This window comes from Schistocerca americana, chromosome X, assembly GCF_021461395.2.
Source record: "Schistocerca americana isolate TAMUIC-IGC-003095 chromosome X, iqSchAmer2.1, whole genome shotgun sequence".
Lineage (NCBI taxonomy): Eukaryota > Metazoa > Arthropoda > Insecta > Orthoptera > Acrididae > Schistocerca > Schistocerca americana.
Window position 1 is genome coordinate 489835802 of NC_060130.1, and position 16699 is coordinate 489852500.

Here is a 16699-nt window from a genome sequence, read left to right on the forward strand (position 1 = left end):
CGAATTCCAGTCCTCTATGACTATGAAATTTTCGTCTCTCTGAACTATCTGAATAATTTCTTTTGTCTCCTCATACATTTCCTCTATCTCCTCCTCATCTGCAGAGCTAGTTGTCATATAAACTTGCACTACTGTGGTGGGTGTGGGATTCTTGTCCAACTTGGCTGCAATAATGTGTTAACTATGGTTTTCATAGTAGCTTATCCACATTCCTATTTTTTATTCATTATTAAACGTACTCCTACATTACCTCTATTTGATTTTGTATTTATACCCTCTATTCACCTGACCACAAGTCCTTACTTCTGGCTAATTTCGGAGTTCAGTGACAGGGAGTTGGCCAGACCAGTGTTTATGATGCACATTTTAGCTCCTTAAATTTGACAGTATAATTTCTCAAGTTATATCAATTAAAACCCACATCCAGTTGATTAGGAAGTTTGCTGATTGTATCTTCACAACTTCTTTAAGTGCATGGTGTTGGAAAGGTGAACCCTGTGAATTGAAATCTTATGGATAGTCATTGTCTGAAGGATGGAGACAGCTGGGACCTACGAATATAAATCAGCGTGATTGGCTTACAGGTGACAAAGTGAACTAAAGATCAATCACTCAAGAGTTGAACATAAGTTAGGGAGTGTAGTTTGATATTTTATTTTGCTAGATTTATTATATTTTTTGGAAAATAAACTTTAAGATAACTCAGTGTGGAACTTGCATTAATTTTGTTGCTGTTTACCTTAACAACATGTAAATTTAATAAATCTCACAATTTCAGCAATTTGTGGGCCCTGTATACAAGTTGATGAATGAAACAAATCCTGATGTAAATCTTGATGCAAGGCTGGCCAAGAATCTGATTGGATATCACAATGCTGCTCCTGCTGAGGGGCCTGAAACTTTCTTGGTGCAAAAGGGGCCTGAGGTGATAGCTATCACAGTCATTGATCCTAATGCACCTGGGGATTGTACAAAATCGAATACATCTGGTGGTTGGACTGACCCAATGAAACCGGCAAGTATCAGTTTTTTATATGTCGCATTCTAATAGGGAAAATATTATTGAGTTATGAAGAAATATTGGTGAATGTTTATATGAAGAGCTGAATTAAGTGCAGTGCATGTTCTACATATACCAGTGAAATTAAGATAACACATTCCAGTTGAGTGACAGTGACTGCTCCAGTCTTCCAGATGCCAGACGGCACAAATTAATTGAAGAAGATACTGTAATCTTAATTACAAATATTTGTCAGTCACCTTATAACTTTCTGGCATTGTTGGGTGCAAGACGTTAATATAGTAGCAAATAAATGCATGTTTGAAACGAAGTATGTGCTGAAACAGTCAGTCCAAAAGATCTGTTGTGTGACAGCTGACAGTACTCTGGGAAATGACAGAAGTTTGTATTGAGGATTTTCTTACATTGATAAGTAATGAAAAATCAAGACCAAGAATTTTCGTCAAAATAGTACATAGTGCTGGTGGTGATTGGTAAGTCAAGGATTTGGTAAACCTAGTTCTCCAGCATATTGATGGAGAAAAATTGCAGTGACAGGTGTGCCTAGGGAAATGACTCTAGCTTAAAAGAAGCAGAAGAAGGATAATTAACTTTTTGCATGTACACAAAACACTCTAGCACCCAAACGTGTTTCGCCGCAGTTGTAGCATCCTCTGGTTCCTTACTCTTTCATTTTTCTGAAATACATACATATTATGTTTATGTTAGGAAATGACTTACATCGGATTTTGTTGTTACTTAAATTACACGAAGGTGACAAGAGTTGTGGGATACCTCCTATAATCATGTCGGACCTTCTTTTGCTGTGTGAAGTGCAGCAACTCAATGTGGCATGTACTCAAGTCGTTGGAGGTCCACTGCAGAATATTGAGCCATGCTACCTCTATAGCTGTCCATAAATGCAAAAGTGTTGCTGGTGCAGGATTTTGTGCACACACTGAGCTCTTGGGGGATCTGGGTTGCTAAATCATTCTCTCAAATTGCCCAGAATTTTCTTCAGATCAGTTGCAAACAATTGCAAAATGGTGCACTGTCATCTGTAAAAGTGGAGTCAATGAACAGCTGCAAATGGTCTCCAAGTTGCCCAGAGTAACTATTTCCAGTCAGTGATCAGTTCAGTTGGACCAGAGGAACCGGTCCCTTCCATGTAAGCACGTCCCACACCATTATGGAGCCATCATCAGCTTGCACAGTGCCTTGTTGCCAATTTGGGTCCACCGGTGTGTGGGGCCTGTGCCACAGCTCGTACCAACTGAAATTGGTCATGAACCCAGGAGGGGCACTGCAGGCGATATTGTGCTGTCAGCAAAGGCACTCACATCGGTTGTCTGCTGCCACAGCCCATTAATTCCCCATTTCGTCATGGTATGCTAACGGATGTGTTCGTCTTATGTCCCATGTTGATTTCTGGGGTTATTTCATGCAGTGTTGCTTGTCTGTTAGCACACATCAAACACCATTTTACATTAATCACCTGAGTGCAAATGACAGCTTCACCAATGCACTGTTCTTTTATGCCTTGTTTAAACGATAATACCACCTTCTGGATGTGTGCGTATCACTATCCCATGACTTTTGTCACCTCAGTGTGTATATGCACTTTACTTTTTATTTTACCTTGTGTGTCCTGTGGCTGCCAACTGAAATCATCCATAGGTCTAAATTATTAGTGCACCATGTCGCCTATAAACATTGAGGTATATTAAAAAAAGTCTGTATTGAATTTTTGTTTATATCTTTGAACTGTAGGCCGGCTGAAGTGGCCGTGCGGTTAAAGGCGCTGCAGTCTGGAACCGCAAGACCGCTACGGTCGCAGGTTCGAATCCTGCCTCGGGCATGGATGTTTGTGATGTCCTTAGGTTAGTTAGGTTTAAGTAGTTCTAAGTTCTAGGGGACTAATGGCCTCAGCAGTTGAGTCCCATAGTGCTCAGAGCCATTTGAACCATCTTTGAAATGTATGTTCAAAATAAAACTTATGGCATATGCCCATTTTTGGTCTTACCATTGTAGTATTTGGCTAGTCCTGAGCTGTGAGAAGGTTGTTTTTGTGGGCCAAACATGTTTTTGTTCAGTTAAGATGGATCTGTGGACATCAGTAAAAGTTTTCTTAAGCTTAGGTATGGCGGAGCATGGGAACTGAGCCCAAAGCTCCTATATGACTGTCAGGAGGAGGATCTTAGCCATCCGCATGTGCTAGTGCAAAAACTTTCACCCTTTTAATTGAAGTAACTCTTTGTAATGTCATGATCGTCTATCCACCTGATTCACAGTCACTTTGAAAATTTGCAGCTACAAATGTATTGTCACAGTTGTGTTGGATATTGGGGGGGAGATGATGCAGACAGATTAAAATATGCAGTTGCTGAATCTTCTCATAAGAAACGTGACTAAAAAGACTCAAGTAATTATCATCCAATTGCTTTACTGACATTATTTTCCAAAATATTCAAAAAATTAATGTGTGCGGGAGTAGTCTCAAAATTAAGTATAAACAGTTTATTTAATGTCTCATAGTTGGGATTCCAAAAGGATTGCTTGACTGACAATCCTGCTTATACACTCACACTACAAGCCTTAAATAATAAAACATCACATTTTTTTTACAAGGCATGTGATTATGGAGATCATGTTACACTCACAGAAAAAATAAAGTTCAGACAATGGAAACTCCAGACAGTGTTCCTTATATGTGTGAATGACGTTCCACTTAACATTCAACAAGCAGATTTGGCACTTTTTGCAGGGGATAATAGTGTTGTTATAAATCCCTTTAGGAGGAAAGCAACATAATAGATTGTTAACAGTGTTTTTCAAATAATTATTTCATGATTCTCTGAAAATGGTCTCTTCCTAAATTTTGAGAAAATACACTGTATTCACTTCTGTACAACAAATAGTACAACATGCTTTTTTATTTCCGTCTCTGATCACAATATGAATTCTTTAGACGATGACCGGTTTCAGTCTGTATTGACCATCCTCAGATCTAAAATATGTAAATATATACATCTAGTGAGCAGTGTGTCTTTTAACATAAAACAGCAATATGTATCACAATATACTGTCATACAAACAGGGAAATGGACAGATAGAATATGGTATAACGTACCTTTTTTACACCATGTCCTATAGTGATACGGCCATAATGGCATCGTCAAAACATATAATCAGCATAGCATCGTCACATGGATCTAAAATATGGTGTAGAATAGGCCACGTCGTCCACATAGTGATTATTGCCAACTAGCTACTGAAGTACAGTACCATCCAGAAACCTGTTTGCCTACATCCTACCTAGATGTCACTACTGTGGGCTTGCTTACATGTAGTCATTTGCGCAAAAACATAATCTGATAAAAGCACATTAAATAAAATGCATGTAGCAGACTTATTAAAATCGATGACTATCATAGAAACCAATTGAGATACATTAAAAGATGAATGCAGTTATCCATGTAAAATTGTTAAAAGGAAATATATAAAGAGTATAGGTCCACCCCTTTTTTTTATGGTGAATTTATGGTCAACAATTAATATAGCGTAATACATTGCCTGTGGCAACCTATAAATTGCTTATGAAAGATAAAATGTCTATATGACAGCTGAAAGAGAGACAGATCAATGAACAGCACCCTCTGTTGGGTCGGCCGCTAGGATCTTATGCAGGCGCTCGCGGATCGTGAGAATTTAACCAATAGAAGGCTTTACATACATCGTGACATGTCTCCCACAGAAAACATTTAAACAACGTATAAGCATTCAATAAATAAAATTATATAGTTTGGCTATACATTCCATGAGTAGGTAGGAGATAATCAGTTACAGGATTAGAGTGACTACTGTCTGGAAGTAAGGCAAATGCCTTCTGTTCTCAACATAACTCATCAACTAAGGTTAGGTATAAATCCTCAAGGCATTATTTGGTTATCGTAGTATGTTATCAAATAAAGCAAAGTAGGCGTTGGGTACAAAATCACTTTGTCCATTGAGCACACTAGTGGGCTCATGCCTTTTGGCTTTGTAAGTTTCCAACTACTCCAACAAGTCGAGAGCGCGACCCTTCTCTGCCCTGTGTAAAATACAAATACAACTCTCGATATTGTCTACAGTGTGGCAGGTTTCTGCTAAATGCATTCCTAATGCAGTTTTGTTGTGTGCTTACAAATTCATATTGTGATCAGAGACTGAAATAAAAAAGCATTTTACAGTATCGGATCACAGTTTGTATATGCAATTGTTGCAGTTGGTGAAAATAGTACAACTGCTGATGTAGCACATGAACAGGAATCAGTAAATAGGGTAGAATGCTCCAAAAGTTTGGGTGTACATCACTTAAGTTTAGCTACTTTCGCTCTCCATATAATTGCTAGTCTTGGAAACAAATGAATCATCCTCATGTCATATTTAGCATATTTACACTAAGTAATGTCTTATGGAATAATTTTCTGGAACAACTCTCACTCACAAAGTATAATTTGTTAAAAAGCAGGCAGTAAATTTGAGGAGAACAGTGATGTCCATACCTACGACACAAAGGGGAAAAATGACCTTTGTTACCCATTATTAAGGGTGCCAGTGGCTTAGAAAGGAATTCAATGTGCAGCAAAAAAATTTAAAATCTGTTGCTGAATAACATAAAATTTGACAAGTAGCAAGTTTTAAATACAACCTAAAATCATTTCTAATGGACATCTCATTCTATCACCTGTAAGATTTCTATTTAAAAACTGATAGCTCATTAAAAAGAAACTTGTTTCTAAGTGTAGTTGCTTGAGTAGCACTTAAAAATGTGTTAATTAATGTTAACACTAATCCTGCATACATATCCTGTAAGCTGACTCATTCCACACCATTCTGATAAAAGAATCATTCAAATTATCTATGGAACATGTAAGTAACAAACAAGCAATGAGAATGTCCAGTAATAGCATACTTCATGCTGCCTGGTGATTCTGCATCCCCCCTCCCCTGTCATCCCAGTAGCCAATCACACTCGAACCATAAAACACACAATTTTCAATCAAACTGTAGCTAATTTTTGTACCAAGCCCACCATAGCAGCGAAGTATAGTGAGGATAGTGAACTCCACCCCCCTCATGTAGTGCTGGCAAAGAGAGATGTTGAAACCAGTGTTTTGCACTTCATACTAATGGCTACTATCAAAATTGGCCTGTAGAGGTAACAAGCACTAAAATGTTTACCAAAATTTTTCATCAGATGCTTAATATGGCCTGTTACATGGAAAAATGGAAGTTATTTTGAGTGTTGTGTGACTGACAAGAAAGCAAAATTTTATATTAACTATAGACATTGCGAGTTGATGGCTGATCACTCATAATAACTGATGTCACAAACAAAAATATGCATAATAATTCCTTTGATAGCAGTTTTGATGAGACCATTGTGACTCCAGTATTTCTCCTCAAGTAGATGTAACTTACTGCTGTACTGTAACCTTTCTTAGTTTCCAGTATGAACTGCTTGATATTAACCAGTTGAAAGTTTATACAGTTCACAGTTGATAAAATCCAATTGATATTATGCTGCTGAGTACACCTTTTAATTTTGCACATTGTTGTTCTTCACTCAAGTTAAGAATGTTCTCATGAAACATGTGATGTCATCTACACCATTGCCAGTCACTGCTCCTTCACTGATGTTGATAGGGCCTTTTGTTATGAAATAAACACAATGGGATAAACCTATGTGGGCAGCTGTATGCTATTAACCCTCAGAGTCCCAGTTGTTTATCCCTCAAGCTACAATTTTATTCATTTTGTTTCAAAGATTAACATGAACAAGTAATGATATTAAAGCCCTGATTTAGGGAGCATTGTTCTACAAGTACTGACCTCCATCAGTCACATTTGTTTAAAGTATTTTTTGAAAATTCTATGAACTATTAATGCACTTCAACTCAACAATGTGGCTATTGTTAGTCATATACCTTTAATTTTACTCCTTTGCCCTCCTGCACCACCTAATGAGAAGTTGGGTTCCAATCTTATTTCTTGCAACCAGTTCCTCATTTGATGCTATATGTATGTGTGCGCACCACCGAGACAGCATGTGGTGCATTGTACAACTACTAGTCATTCCCTTTCCTGTTCCACTTGCAAGTGGAATGAGGGAATAAAAACTGTGTATATGCATCCATATGAACCCAAATTTCTCTTAACTTGTTTTCGCACTCCTTACGCGATATGTACATCGGTGACATTGTGCAGTCAGCTGCAAATGTCTGTGTCAAGCAGCACACCATTAATACTGTAATTGAACTTTATAGGATTGTTTTACCTACTTGTCTGTATTATCAGCAGAGAGTTGCAGATTGCTGCTCACCCTATCCATCAGGTCATGTATATGAACAGGAGCAGTGCTATCACACTTCCCTGAGACATTCCTGGAGATACCCTTGTCTCTGATGAACACTACCTGTCCAGGACAACGGGGAACTATTACTTAAGAAGTCTTAGAGCTGCCTACATACATGACAAAATCTTCTATATGCTCAAAGCTTCATTAACACTCGGCAGTGGGGAACTGTGGCAAATGCCTTCTGGAAATTTAGGGATATGAATCTTCTTGTTGCTCTTCATCCTTGGTTCACAGGATATTTTGCAATAAAATGGTAAACCTAGAGTCACCTGACTGAAAGGGAGTGGGATGCAGCTTTTGAAAGGAATAAAACAAAATGGCTGGTGAACAGAGTAAAATGACTACTATACAACCAGATGGCATTTTTGAGTGCATTGGTAGTCTAAGACTAGGTTAACTACATGCGTTCCAAAGTAACCAAACAGTGTAAGAGACAATCATGATTATGTAGTGGAATAGTGGAGGTCACTCAGTAATTGTCACTGCAACTATTAGTGAGTCCAGACCATTAGGTCTTGTTGAGCTAGTTGTGTACCCGTGGGATAAAGTGTAGTTACATGTAGGGGAATTAAATTTCAGTACACAGTTCATGAGAAATCTGTGGACTCTCACTACCTGTTTGTGATGAATAAAAGAAGTCATTCTGACAAATGTGTGTGTTGGTCACACACAATTGCCTACTGCTATAACACAGAGACTCTAACTGGATGTGGAACTTGTGATAATTATATTTATGCCAAATAGTTCTGTCAGTTGCTGCTTTGGTGTCAGATGCAGTGTGACTGCGGACACACCATTGAAAAGGGTTATGTTCAGTTACATTAAAGAGTCTCATTGGACAGGTGCACAGGAACTGCTGCAGTGCTTGTCTTACCACAGCTGCCACAGTGGAACCACAGCTTGAGGCATCTGACTGCATTTCACTATGTTCTTTTGGAGAAGCTTAAATTTTGACTTTTGAGGTTTGGTAAGTGGTTCACTTCTTATTTCACTGGCAGAAATCAAAGGGCCATGTTAGATAGCTCATGCTGCCCACACGACGAATATTTTTCTGAATGAGGATAGTTTACTACTGGAATTCCACAGCTTTCATGTCAAGGCCACTACTGTTCTTTCTGTATGCTATCTTCCATCTTACACTCATAATGCAGAACTAGTGCTTTCTGCTGATGATGCAAATGTAGTTACCAAATCCAGAAGAGATGCAACAAGAGAACAAGCAATAAATGAAATACAATATTCAAAAGTATTGTTGTTTGATTCTCTGTAAATGCTGCACCATTTAACTTATAAAAAAACTCAGTTCAGTCTGTTCTGTAAAAGGCAAGATATTTCATCATCAATAACACCACAGCATGGGGGAATGGGTAGATGTAAAACTGATAGTTCAAAATTCCTGCTTGTACATATTGATCAGGGCTTAAATTGGAAATCTCATATTATAGAGATACTCAAGTGATTGAATTCACAAACATTTGCTCTATGTATAATTAGTAATTTTAGTGATGAAAGCATCATAAAAATGGTTTAATTTGAATATTTCCATTCTTTGGTGACATATGGAATATTTGCCTCAGGCAATTCTATGTGTTGATACAAAGTATTCATTACACGGAAACATGCTGCCCGTCTTCAAACTTAACAAAGGTAGTTGTTCAAAAACTTAGGCATCTTTGGGACGAACCAGTGTCAGCTGTGTGCCAGATCAGTTCAGCTAAAAATGCAATAACAGCTATTTAAGAATGGAAACACATTCCACTTTCAGTACCAGAATTTAGTGGAAGGGTTCCCTACTGTTGCTTTCAAAGTACATTTTCTGTTGTTGAAAACTTCAGTCGATAGATATATCATCATCAAACAGTCTTTTTGCTGGTTTAAGATCTAAGTGTTTTAATTTTTAAAAACCTTTAGTTTCACCTTTTTTTTACCCTTTGATCCTACAGCAACCCCTCACCTCATTACCACCAAAAAGTTACTTCTATGTGAATGAATATTGGCATATCTGCTTGTAGGTAATACTTCGTGAGTTAAATGATGATTTATTATTCTCAGCTGAAATAAATACCTGATGAAACATTTTTAATGAGAGAGAAGCCATTTAAATAGGAGAACCTCAGAAAATAAATAAAATAAAATGCTCCAGTTTCCTCATGAACATTAGGAGGGGCATGTCGTAACAGTATGGTAACAGGTAGAATAGAGTGACATGAAGGAAGGTGTAGGTGCAAGATCTGGTCAAATCTTTTTAAAGTAGATGAAATATATTTTTTTTAACACTATGTAAAACTGAAATTATATGTTGCATTAAAATCCAAGGAGTGTAATTTTTGGATTAGTGTTCGTTGAATATGTTGTTGAACCTGTATCGCAAACGTAATTCATACAAATGATGATTTGATCCGATTTTTTTTGTGACCCTGTTGTGCATCCTTTTTCTTACTATGTCATAGCTGAACGTATGAAACTAGGCTGTCTTCAAGGGCAAAATGATGAAATTTTTGTTTTGATCATTTGTGCTAATTAAAATTGTGCCAGACCAGGGTGTAAATCCATACTCTGGCCTTTGCCAGGCAGTGCAGTGTCCAGTGATGAATTAAAACTCTGAGTTGCATCACAAGGCACACATGGAACATGCATTAATACTCGTATGCTTTCAAAAGAACAGAGAACTGGGTTTGTAGCGCAGTCTGCCATATAAATTTAATGAGTTGTAAATATGCTAGTGTACAGTTTTTGCCATTCCACAACGTATCACATGTTGTCAGTTGTTTCTGAATATGAATCCTAATTCATGTCCTCCTCCCCCCCCCCCCCTCCCCAATATTACCTTAAATTTTCCTTTAGTAGTTAATGTGAGTGAGTGGTTTGTAAACATACTGCAACCTGTATTTGCTGCTGCTTCAAGCCTAATGTTTTGCTTACATTGTTACAGCATGATATGCAGTCTTCAGTGGATGGCAGATCTCTTTATGGGGTGAGTAAGGACAGACATTATGCTAGAGTTTTCTGGGATTTCGGACTATAAGTAATTTCCCTTTAAGTAGTGTTTGTGTGACTGATGACCAAATCAGAAGTATTTCATTTTTAAATTGATGATTGTGGCTGTAATGTAAACTATGGAACAGTTTGGGTCACTAGCTATTGCCACCAAGAATAACTCCGAAAGTATGATAGTAGCGGAAAATTTGGTAAATGAGATGCTATAGTTTGGTACTTACTTTCTGATAGCAGCTATAGAGATGAATCCAATGCTGTGTGACAGTAAGGTCTTTGTAGGTCAATGTAGATCCAAAAGGTGGCATGAACATTCAGTTACAGAAGGTGTTCAGTGTGATGGCCATTGGTATTAATGTAGTGCTGCAATCTTCTTGTCATGGATTGAATGGTATTCCTTACCCCTTCGGCACATATCAAAGCACATGCTCTGACAGTTCTCTTGCATATCTTCAGGTGTAGATGGAACATCTTTATAAGCAATGTTTTTTACGAATCCCCACAAGAAAAAATCCAGACGCGTCAAGTCTGGCGAATGAGCTGGCCACGACACATCTGCTCCTCGTCCAATCCCACAATTTGGGAATTGTCTCTGCAACTCATTTGTAGCCATCAGGGAAAAATGTGCTGGACTCCCATCATGCTGATACCACATTCTGCTCCTTATTCTTAAAGGTATTTCTTCCAATAACAGACCTAATGTTTATTGCAGGAATGTGGTGTACTTGATGTCTTTAAGATTTCCTTCAATGAAATAAGGGCCTATAATTCTGTCCTCCAGAATCCCACACCATACATTCACTAACCACAGTCTTTGGTGTGCAACTTGCTGCAGCCAACATGGATTTTCAGGTGCCCAATAATGCATGTTACGCAAATTTAGATTTCCATGGTTCATGAATGTAGCCTCGTCAGTAAACAAAATCAAATTAATAAATGTCATCCCTCTGTATGAGTTGATTCTTGGTGGAGACTGATACGGTAAGGATGATATTTATGGTGATGCAGAACATGAACAACACTACTCTGGCTTGTGCCAGATTCCCTTGCAATTTGACGCGAACTAACACAAGGATCTCGAACCACTCTGGCAAGAGTACCAATTTCCGTTTCCTCGTTAGTAACCTTCCTTTGCCAGATACGTATCCGATATGTTATAGATCCAGTTGTTCTCGGTTTATCATACACCTATTTAAATGTACGATGTGTAGGGTGAGTACGTTGAGGATATCTTTCAGCGTATAAGTCTGTACCTCTCACTGAATTTTGTTGGCATTCTCCGTAAATGAGAAGCATATAGACTTGTTCTTCGAAGTAATACATCATTCACATTCGCTTGATTTTACGATACTAGTCCTACCATTCCTGTTAATGTTGTATTGCAAATCCGTCAAATGGCATTTACATGTCAGTGGCACAGTAGATGGATACGCCGTATTTGGCGAATATTTAATACTAGCAAGATATATGAGAGAGAATTGTCAGAGAATGTGCTTTGATAAGTGCTGAAGTGATAAGGAATACCACTCAATCCATGATAAGAAGATTGCAGCACTGCATTGCTACCAATGGTCATCACTTCGAACACCTTCTGTAAATGGACGTTCATGCCACCTTTTTGACCTTAATTACCTTACTGTTGCACATTATTGGATTTGTCTCGGTAGCTGCTATCAGAAAATAAGTACCAAACTATAGTATCCCATTTAAAAAAAAACAAAGTTGACCTTCATATTTCTGAAGCGACCCCACCTAGCAACAAAAAAAATTAAAAAAAAAAATGGCGCCATATTATGGCCCTCGTTGTCCTATGCAACATTTGCCCCACAAACTTTTCAGCTACTATCATACTTTCGAAGTTATTCTAGGTGGCAACAGTTAGTGACTTACGCTGTATAAAGACAAGTCATTGTTTAAAGTTGTTAGCAAGAAATTTGAAAAGTTCCTGACTTTTAATTTTTACGTGATACTTCAATAAACATTCAGACAGGCTAGCTATAGTTTTTTTTTTTATTTTTTTATTTTTTTTTTTTTTTTTATGTTCGGGTTTTCTGTTTACACAAATTGAGAAAGAAAATGCTGTGCTGTGAAAAGTATGGCTTCATTTTCTTTCTCATAGTCTAGGTGGTCTCGTAACTAGGAGGTGGAATGAGCATGTGAGAACTGTGTTAGGGAAGGTGAATGGTAGCCTTCAGTTTATTGGGAGAATTTTAGGTAAGATTGGTTCACCTGTAAAGGAGATCATGTATAGGATGCTAGTGTGACTTATTCTTGAGTACTGCTCGAGTGTTTGGGATCTGTACGAGGTTGGCTTGGAGGAAGACATCAAAGCAATTCAGAGGCGGGCTGCTAGATTTGTTACCGGTAGGTTCAGACAACATGTAAGTGTTACAGAGATGCTTCGGGAAATCAAATAGGAATCCCTGGAGGGAAGGCGACGTTCGGGGCGACGTTCGTTTTGAGAAATACTATTGAGAAAATTTAGAGAACTGGCATTTGAGTTAACTGCAGAACAATTCTATTGCCGCCAACATACATTGCGTGTAAGGACCACAAAGATGCGAGAAATCGTGGCTCATATGGGTGTGTGGACAGTCACCTTTCCCTCGCTTCATTTCCGAGTGGAACAGGAAAGGAAATTATAAGTAGTGGTTCAGGGTACCCTCTGCCATGTACCGCGTGGTGTCTTGTGGAGTATCTATGTAGATGTAGACAAATTCTTTTCCTGTGTATATGCTTTCTTCTTACATGTAACTTTAGACAAAACTAGGATTCACAACTAGGTGCTTTTTTTTTTTAATTTTATTTAATTTAATTTTTGTTAATTCAGTCGGTAGTACCAGAAAACAGGAAAGTTGTATTTATGGCTTATCAGCTTATGATTAGAATACTATTATGAAATCTGGATTGTCCGAAACTTTGTAAGCGTACCAGTTTGCAGATTAAAACTATGCGAACGTGTGTCATTGGAGCAACTGTCCCTTACAGATCCAGCAGCAGGAGAGGTATCTCATGCCACATATTCCAGCGATCCCAACCGATTTACCCATTGGCATTAAGCAAACATCAATTCCTTATTGAGGTTTTGTTATCATTAACAATAAATGAGGCTCAGGATCTCTCTCTCTCTCTCTCTCTCTCTCTCTCTCTCTCTCTCTCTCTCTCACACCACACACACACACACACACACACACACAGAGAGAGAGAGAGAGAGAGAGAGAGAGAGAGAGAGAGAGAGAGAGAGAGAGAGAGAGAGAGAAGGATCCTGCAGTGACTGGCAAAAGACTGAATTTTTGTATGAAAAATTATGCTACATAATATAAACTTAAAGTGTTGAATAATATAGATTCTCCTTTAGAGCTGTGACAAGCTAAGATCTGCAAAATTGACATTATTGATTCATTGTATAGATTTAACTCTTGATAAGAAGCATTTCATTATACAATTACTGATGATGTACACTATGTGATCAGAAGTATCCGGGACACCAGGCTGAAAATGACTTAAAAGTTCATTGCACCCTCAATATGGTATGATCCCACCTTTAGCCTTGATGACATATTCCACTTTCACAGGCATACATTCAGTAAGGTGCTTGAAGGTTTCTTGGGGAATGGCAGCCCATTCTTCAGAGTGCTCAACTGAGGAGAGGTATCGGTTAGTGAAGCCTGGCATGAACTCGGCGTTCCAAAACCCAAAGGTGTTGTATAGGATTCACGTCAGGACTCTGAGCAGGCCAATCCATTACAGGGATGTTATTGTCATGTAACCACTCTGGCACAGGTCATGCATTATGAGCAGGTGCTCGATCATGTTGAAAGATGCGATCGCCATTCCCGAATTGCTCTTCAACAGTGGGAAGCAAGAGGGTGCTTAAAACATCAATGTGGGCCTGTGCTGTGGTAGTGTGGTAGTGCCATGCAAAACGAGGGATGCAAGACCCCTCCATGAAACACAATGACCTCACCATAACACCACTGTCTCGGAATTTTACTGTTGGCACTACACATGCTAGCAGATGACGTTGACTGGGCATTCGCCATATGCACACCATGCCATCGGATCACCACATTGTGTACCGTGATTCGTCACTCAACACAACACTTTTCCACTGTTGTCCAATGTTTACGCTCCTTACACCAAGCGAGGCAGGATGTGTGGCTTACGAGCAGCCGCTCGACCGTGAAATCCAAGTTTTATCACCTCCCGCCTAACTGTCATAGTACTTGCAGTGTATCCTGATACAGTTTGGAATTCCTGTGTGATGGTCTGGATCAATGTCTGCCTATTGCACATTACGACCCTCTTCAACTGTCTGCTGTCTGTCAGCCAACAGACGAAGTTGCCTGTATGCTTTTGTGCTGTACGTTTCCTCTTCACTATCACATCAGAAAAAGCGGACCTAGGGATGTTTAGGAGAGAGGAAATCTCGCATACAGGTGTATGACACCCAATCACTTTACCACGTTCGAAGTCTGTGAGTTCCGCAGAGTGCCCCATTCTGCTCTCACAATGTTTAATGGCTACTGAGGTCACTGACATGGAATACCTGGCAGTAGGTGGCAGCACAATGCACCTGATACGAAGAAAGTATGTTTTTAGGGGTGTGCGGATACTTTTGGTCACATAGTATAAATTATGTTGTTGAACAGTCGCAGCATTATCCATTTAGTAATGTTATTTGTATTGAACAGAAAATTCTGCTGCAAAAACTGTAGTATTACAAGGAGACATAGTGGATAGCAAGTGATTACCTTCAGGAGCTGATACTCTTATTACTGTCAATAGAAACAAGAAGGAAGGAAAGAAGATTAGAGTTTTAACGTGCCGTCGACATAGAGATCATTAGAGGTGGAGCACAGGATGGACTGTTTGAGGATGAGGAAGGAAATGGGCTGTGCCCTTGAGAAGGAACCGTCCCAGCATTTGCTTGGAAAAATTTAGGGACATCACAAGAAACCTAAATGTGGAGGGCCAGATGGGGATCTGAACCATTGTATTCCCAAATGTGAGTCCAGCCAGCTAACCACTGTGCCACCTGACTTATTCAGTAGATACACTTACGGTACAAAGTAGTAATCCTAGCTTTTGGACTTTGGGTGTTTCATTTCATGGTGGAAATAGGGTTAGAGTGTACAAGAGACAAAGATAAAGGAATGACATCAGATTATGTCAAAACTTGGCACTGTACTCATTGTACAAAACTTGAGGATGAAAGTAACTTTTACATGTTGTGTCACTGCCGAATAACGTAGCTCAGTGAAATTTGGACTACGTGGAAAGAACTGCTACAATGTAGTACATGAGGTAATTGAAAGAAATATGCAATGAGATAAACAGAAGCAATTCCTGATGGTCTCCTGGTCATTACAGATGCCAGTACATTGTTCTTAATAGGGTGTGTGATCACCATGTACAGCAGTGCCTGTTCTGCATCATGCTCCCTTGCTGGTCGCAAGGTTGATGAGTTATTTTGGTAGGGTGTTGCATTCCTCAACCAGTGCAGCTGACGACTGCTAGATGGTCGCCGATGCATGTAGGTGTGCTGCAGTGCGTCTGCACAGTGCATCCCACAGGTGCTGGATGAGATTTAAATGGGGGGGGGGGGGGGGGGGGGGGGGAATGGACAGCGGAGTCCATTCCACACTGTACAGTCTTATATTATCGTCCATAAAAACGAAAGCAAGGCTGAATGCACCCATAAAAAGATGGACATGAGGAAGGAGTACAATGCGACAATAACTTTGTGTGCCAAGTTTACTGTATTCATAGGTTTCGAAGTCAGTAGGTCTGTGTGTAATCGTGCCTCTCCATTGCTATCACACCTGGACCACCAAAATGATAAAGTTCAGCAATGATGGATGTACCCCCACATGGCAAGAGGTGGGAACACATAATGCACTAAGGAAAATCGTCAAACAAGTTAGTTTTGGTGATCCAGTTGTTACGTTGTAGGAAGGCATAATGTTGACTGTGCATGTTGACTTCCAAATCCTTCCTCATGTGTATGCTTGCAGAACTGCATTTGATGCAGACTTCATTTTTGGGGAGGACAATGCGTGACTACGTCAAACAATGCAGATGCAGGATCTCTTGGAGCAAGAGAATATTTAGCGAATGGACTGGCCATGGTGATCACACACTCTGTTAAGAACTTTGTCCCTCTGCTTACGATGCCCAGGGGGACCATACTGAATCGTGGGGACTACGGTGTACAATGTCTGTTCAAAAAATTCCGGAACATTGTCTACAAAAATTTTCTACTTTCACCATTCACTTATTGTGTGCTTGGTTTCCTTAGAAAT

At 39.1% G+C, this 16699-nt stretch overlaps 1 protein-coding gene across 4 annotated transcripts in view; it reads left to right on the top strand.

Moving 5' to 3' along the window:
* Positions 1–16699, top strand: part of LOC124555524 (zinc finger protein 84-like) — a 299284-nt gene that overhangs the window by 15014 nt on the left and 267571 nt on the right. For all 4 annotated transcript variants that reach the window (XM_047129476.1, XM_047129477.1, XM_047129478.1 and 1 more), the window contains exons 3-4: positions 779–1015; positions 10333–10374. In XM_047129476.1, coding sequence (XP_046985432.1) covers positions 779–1015; positions 10333–10374 — 279 coding nt within the window. The remainder of the gene's footprint in view (positions 1–778; positions 1016–10332; positions 10375–16699) is intronic.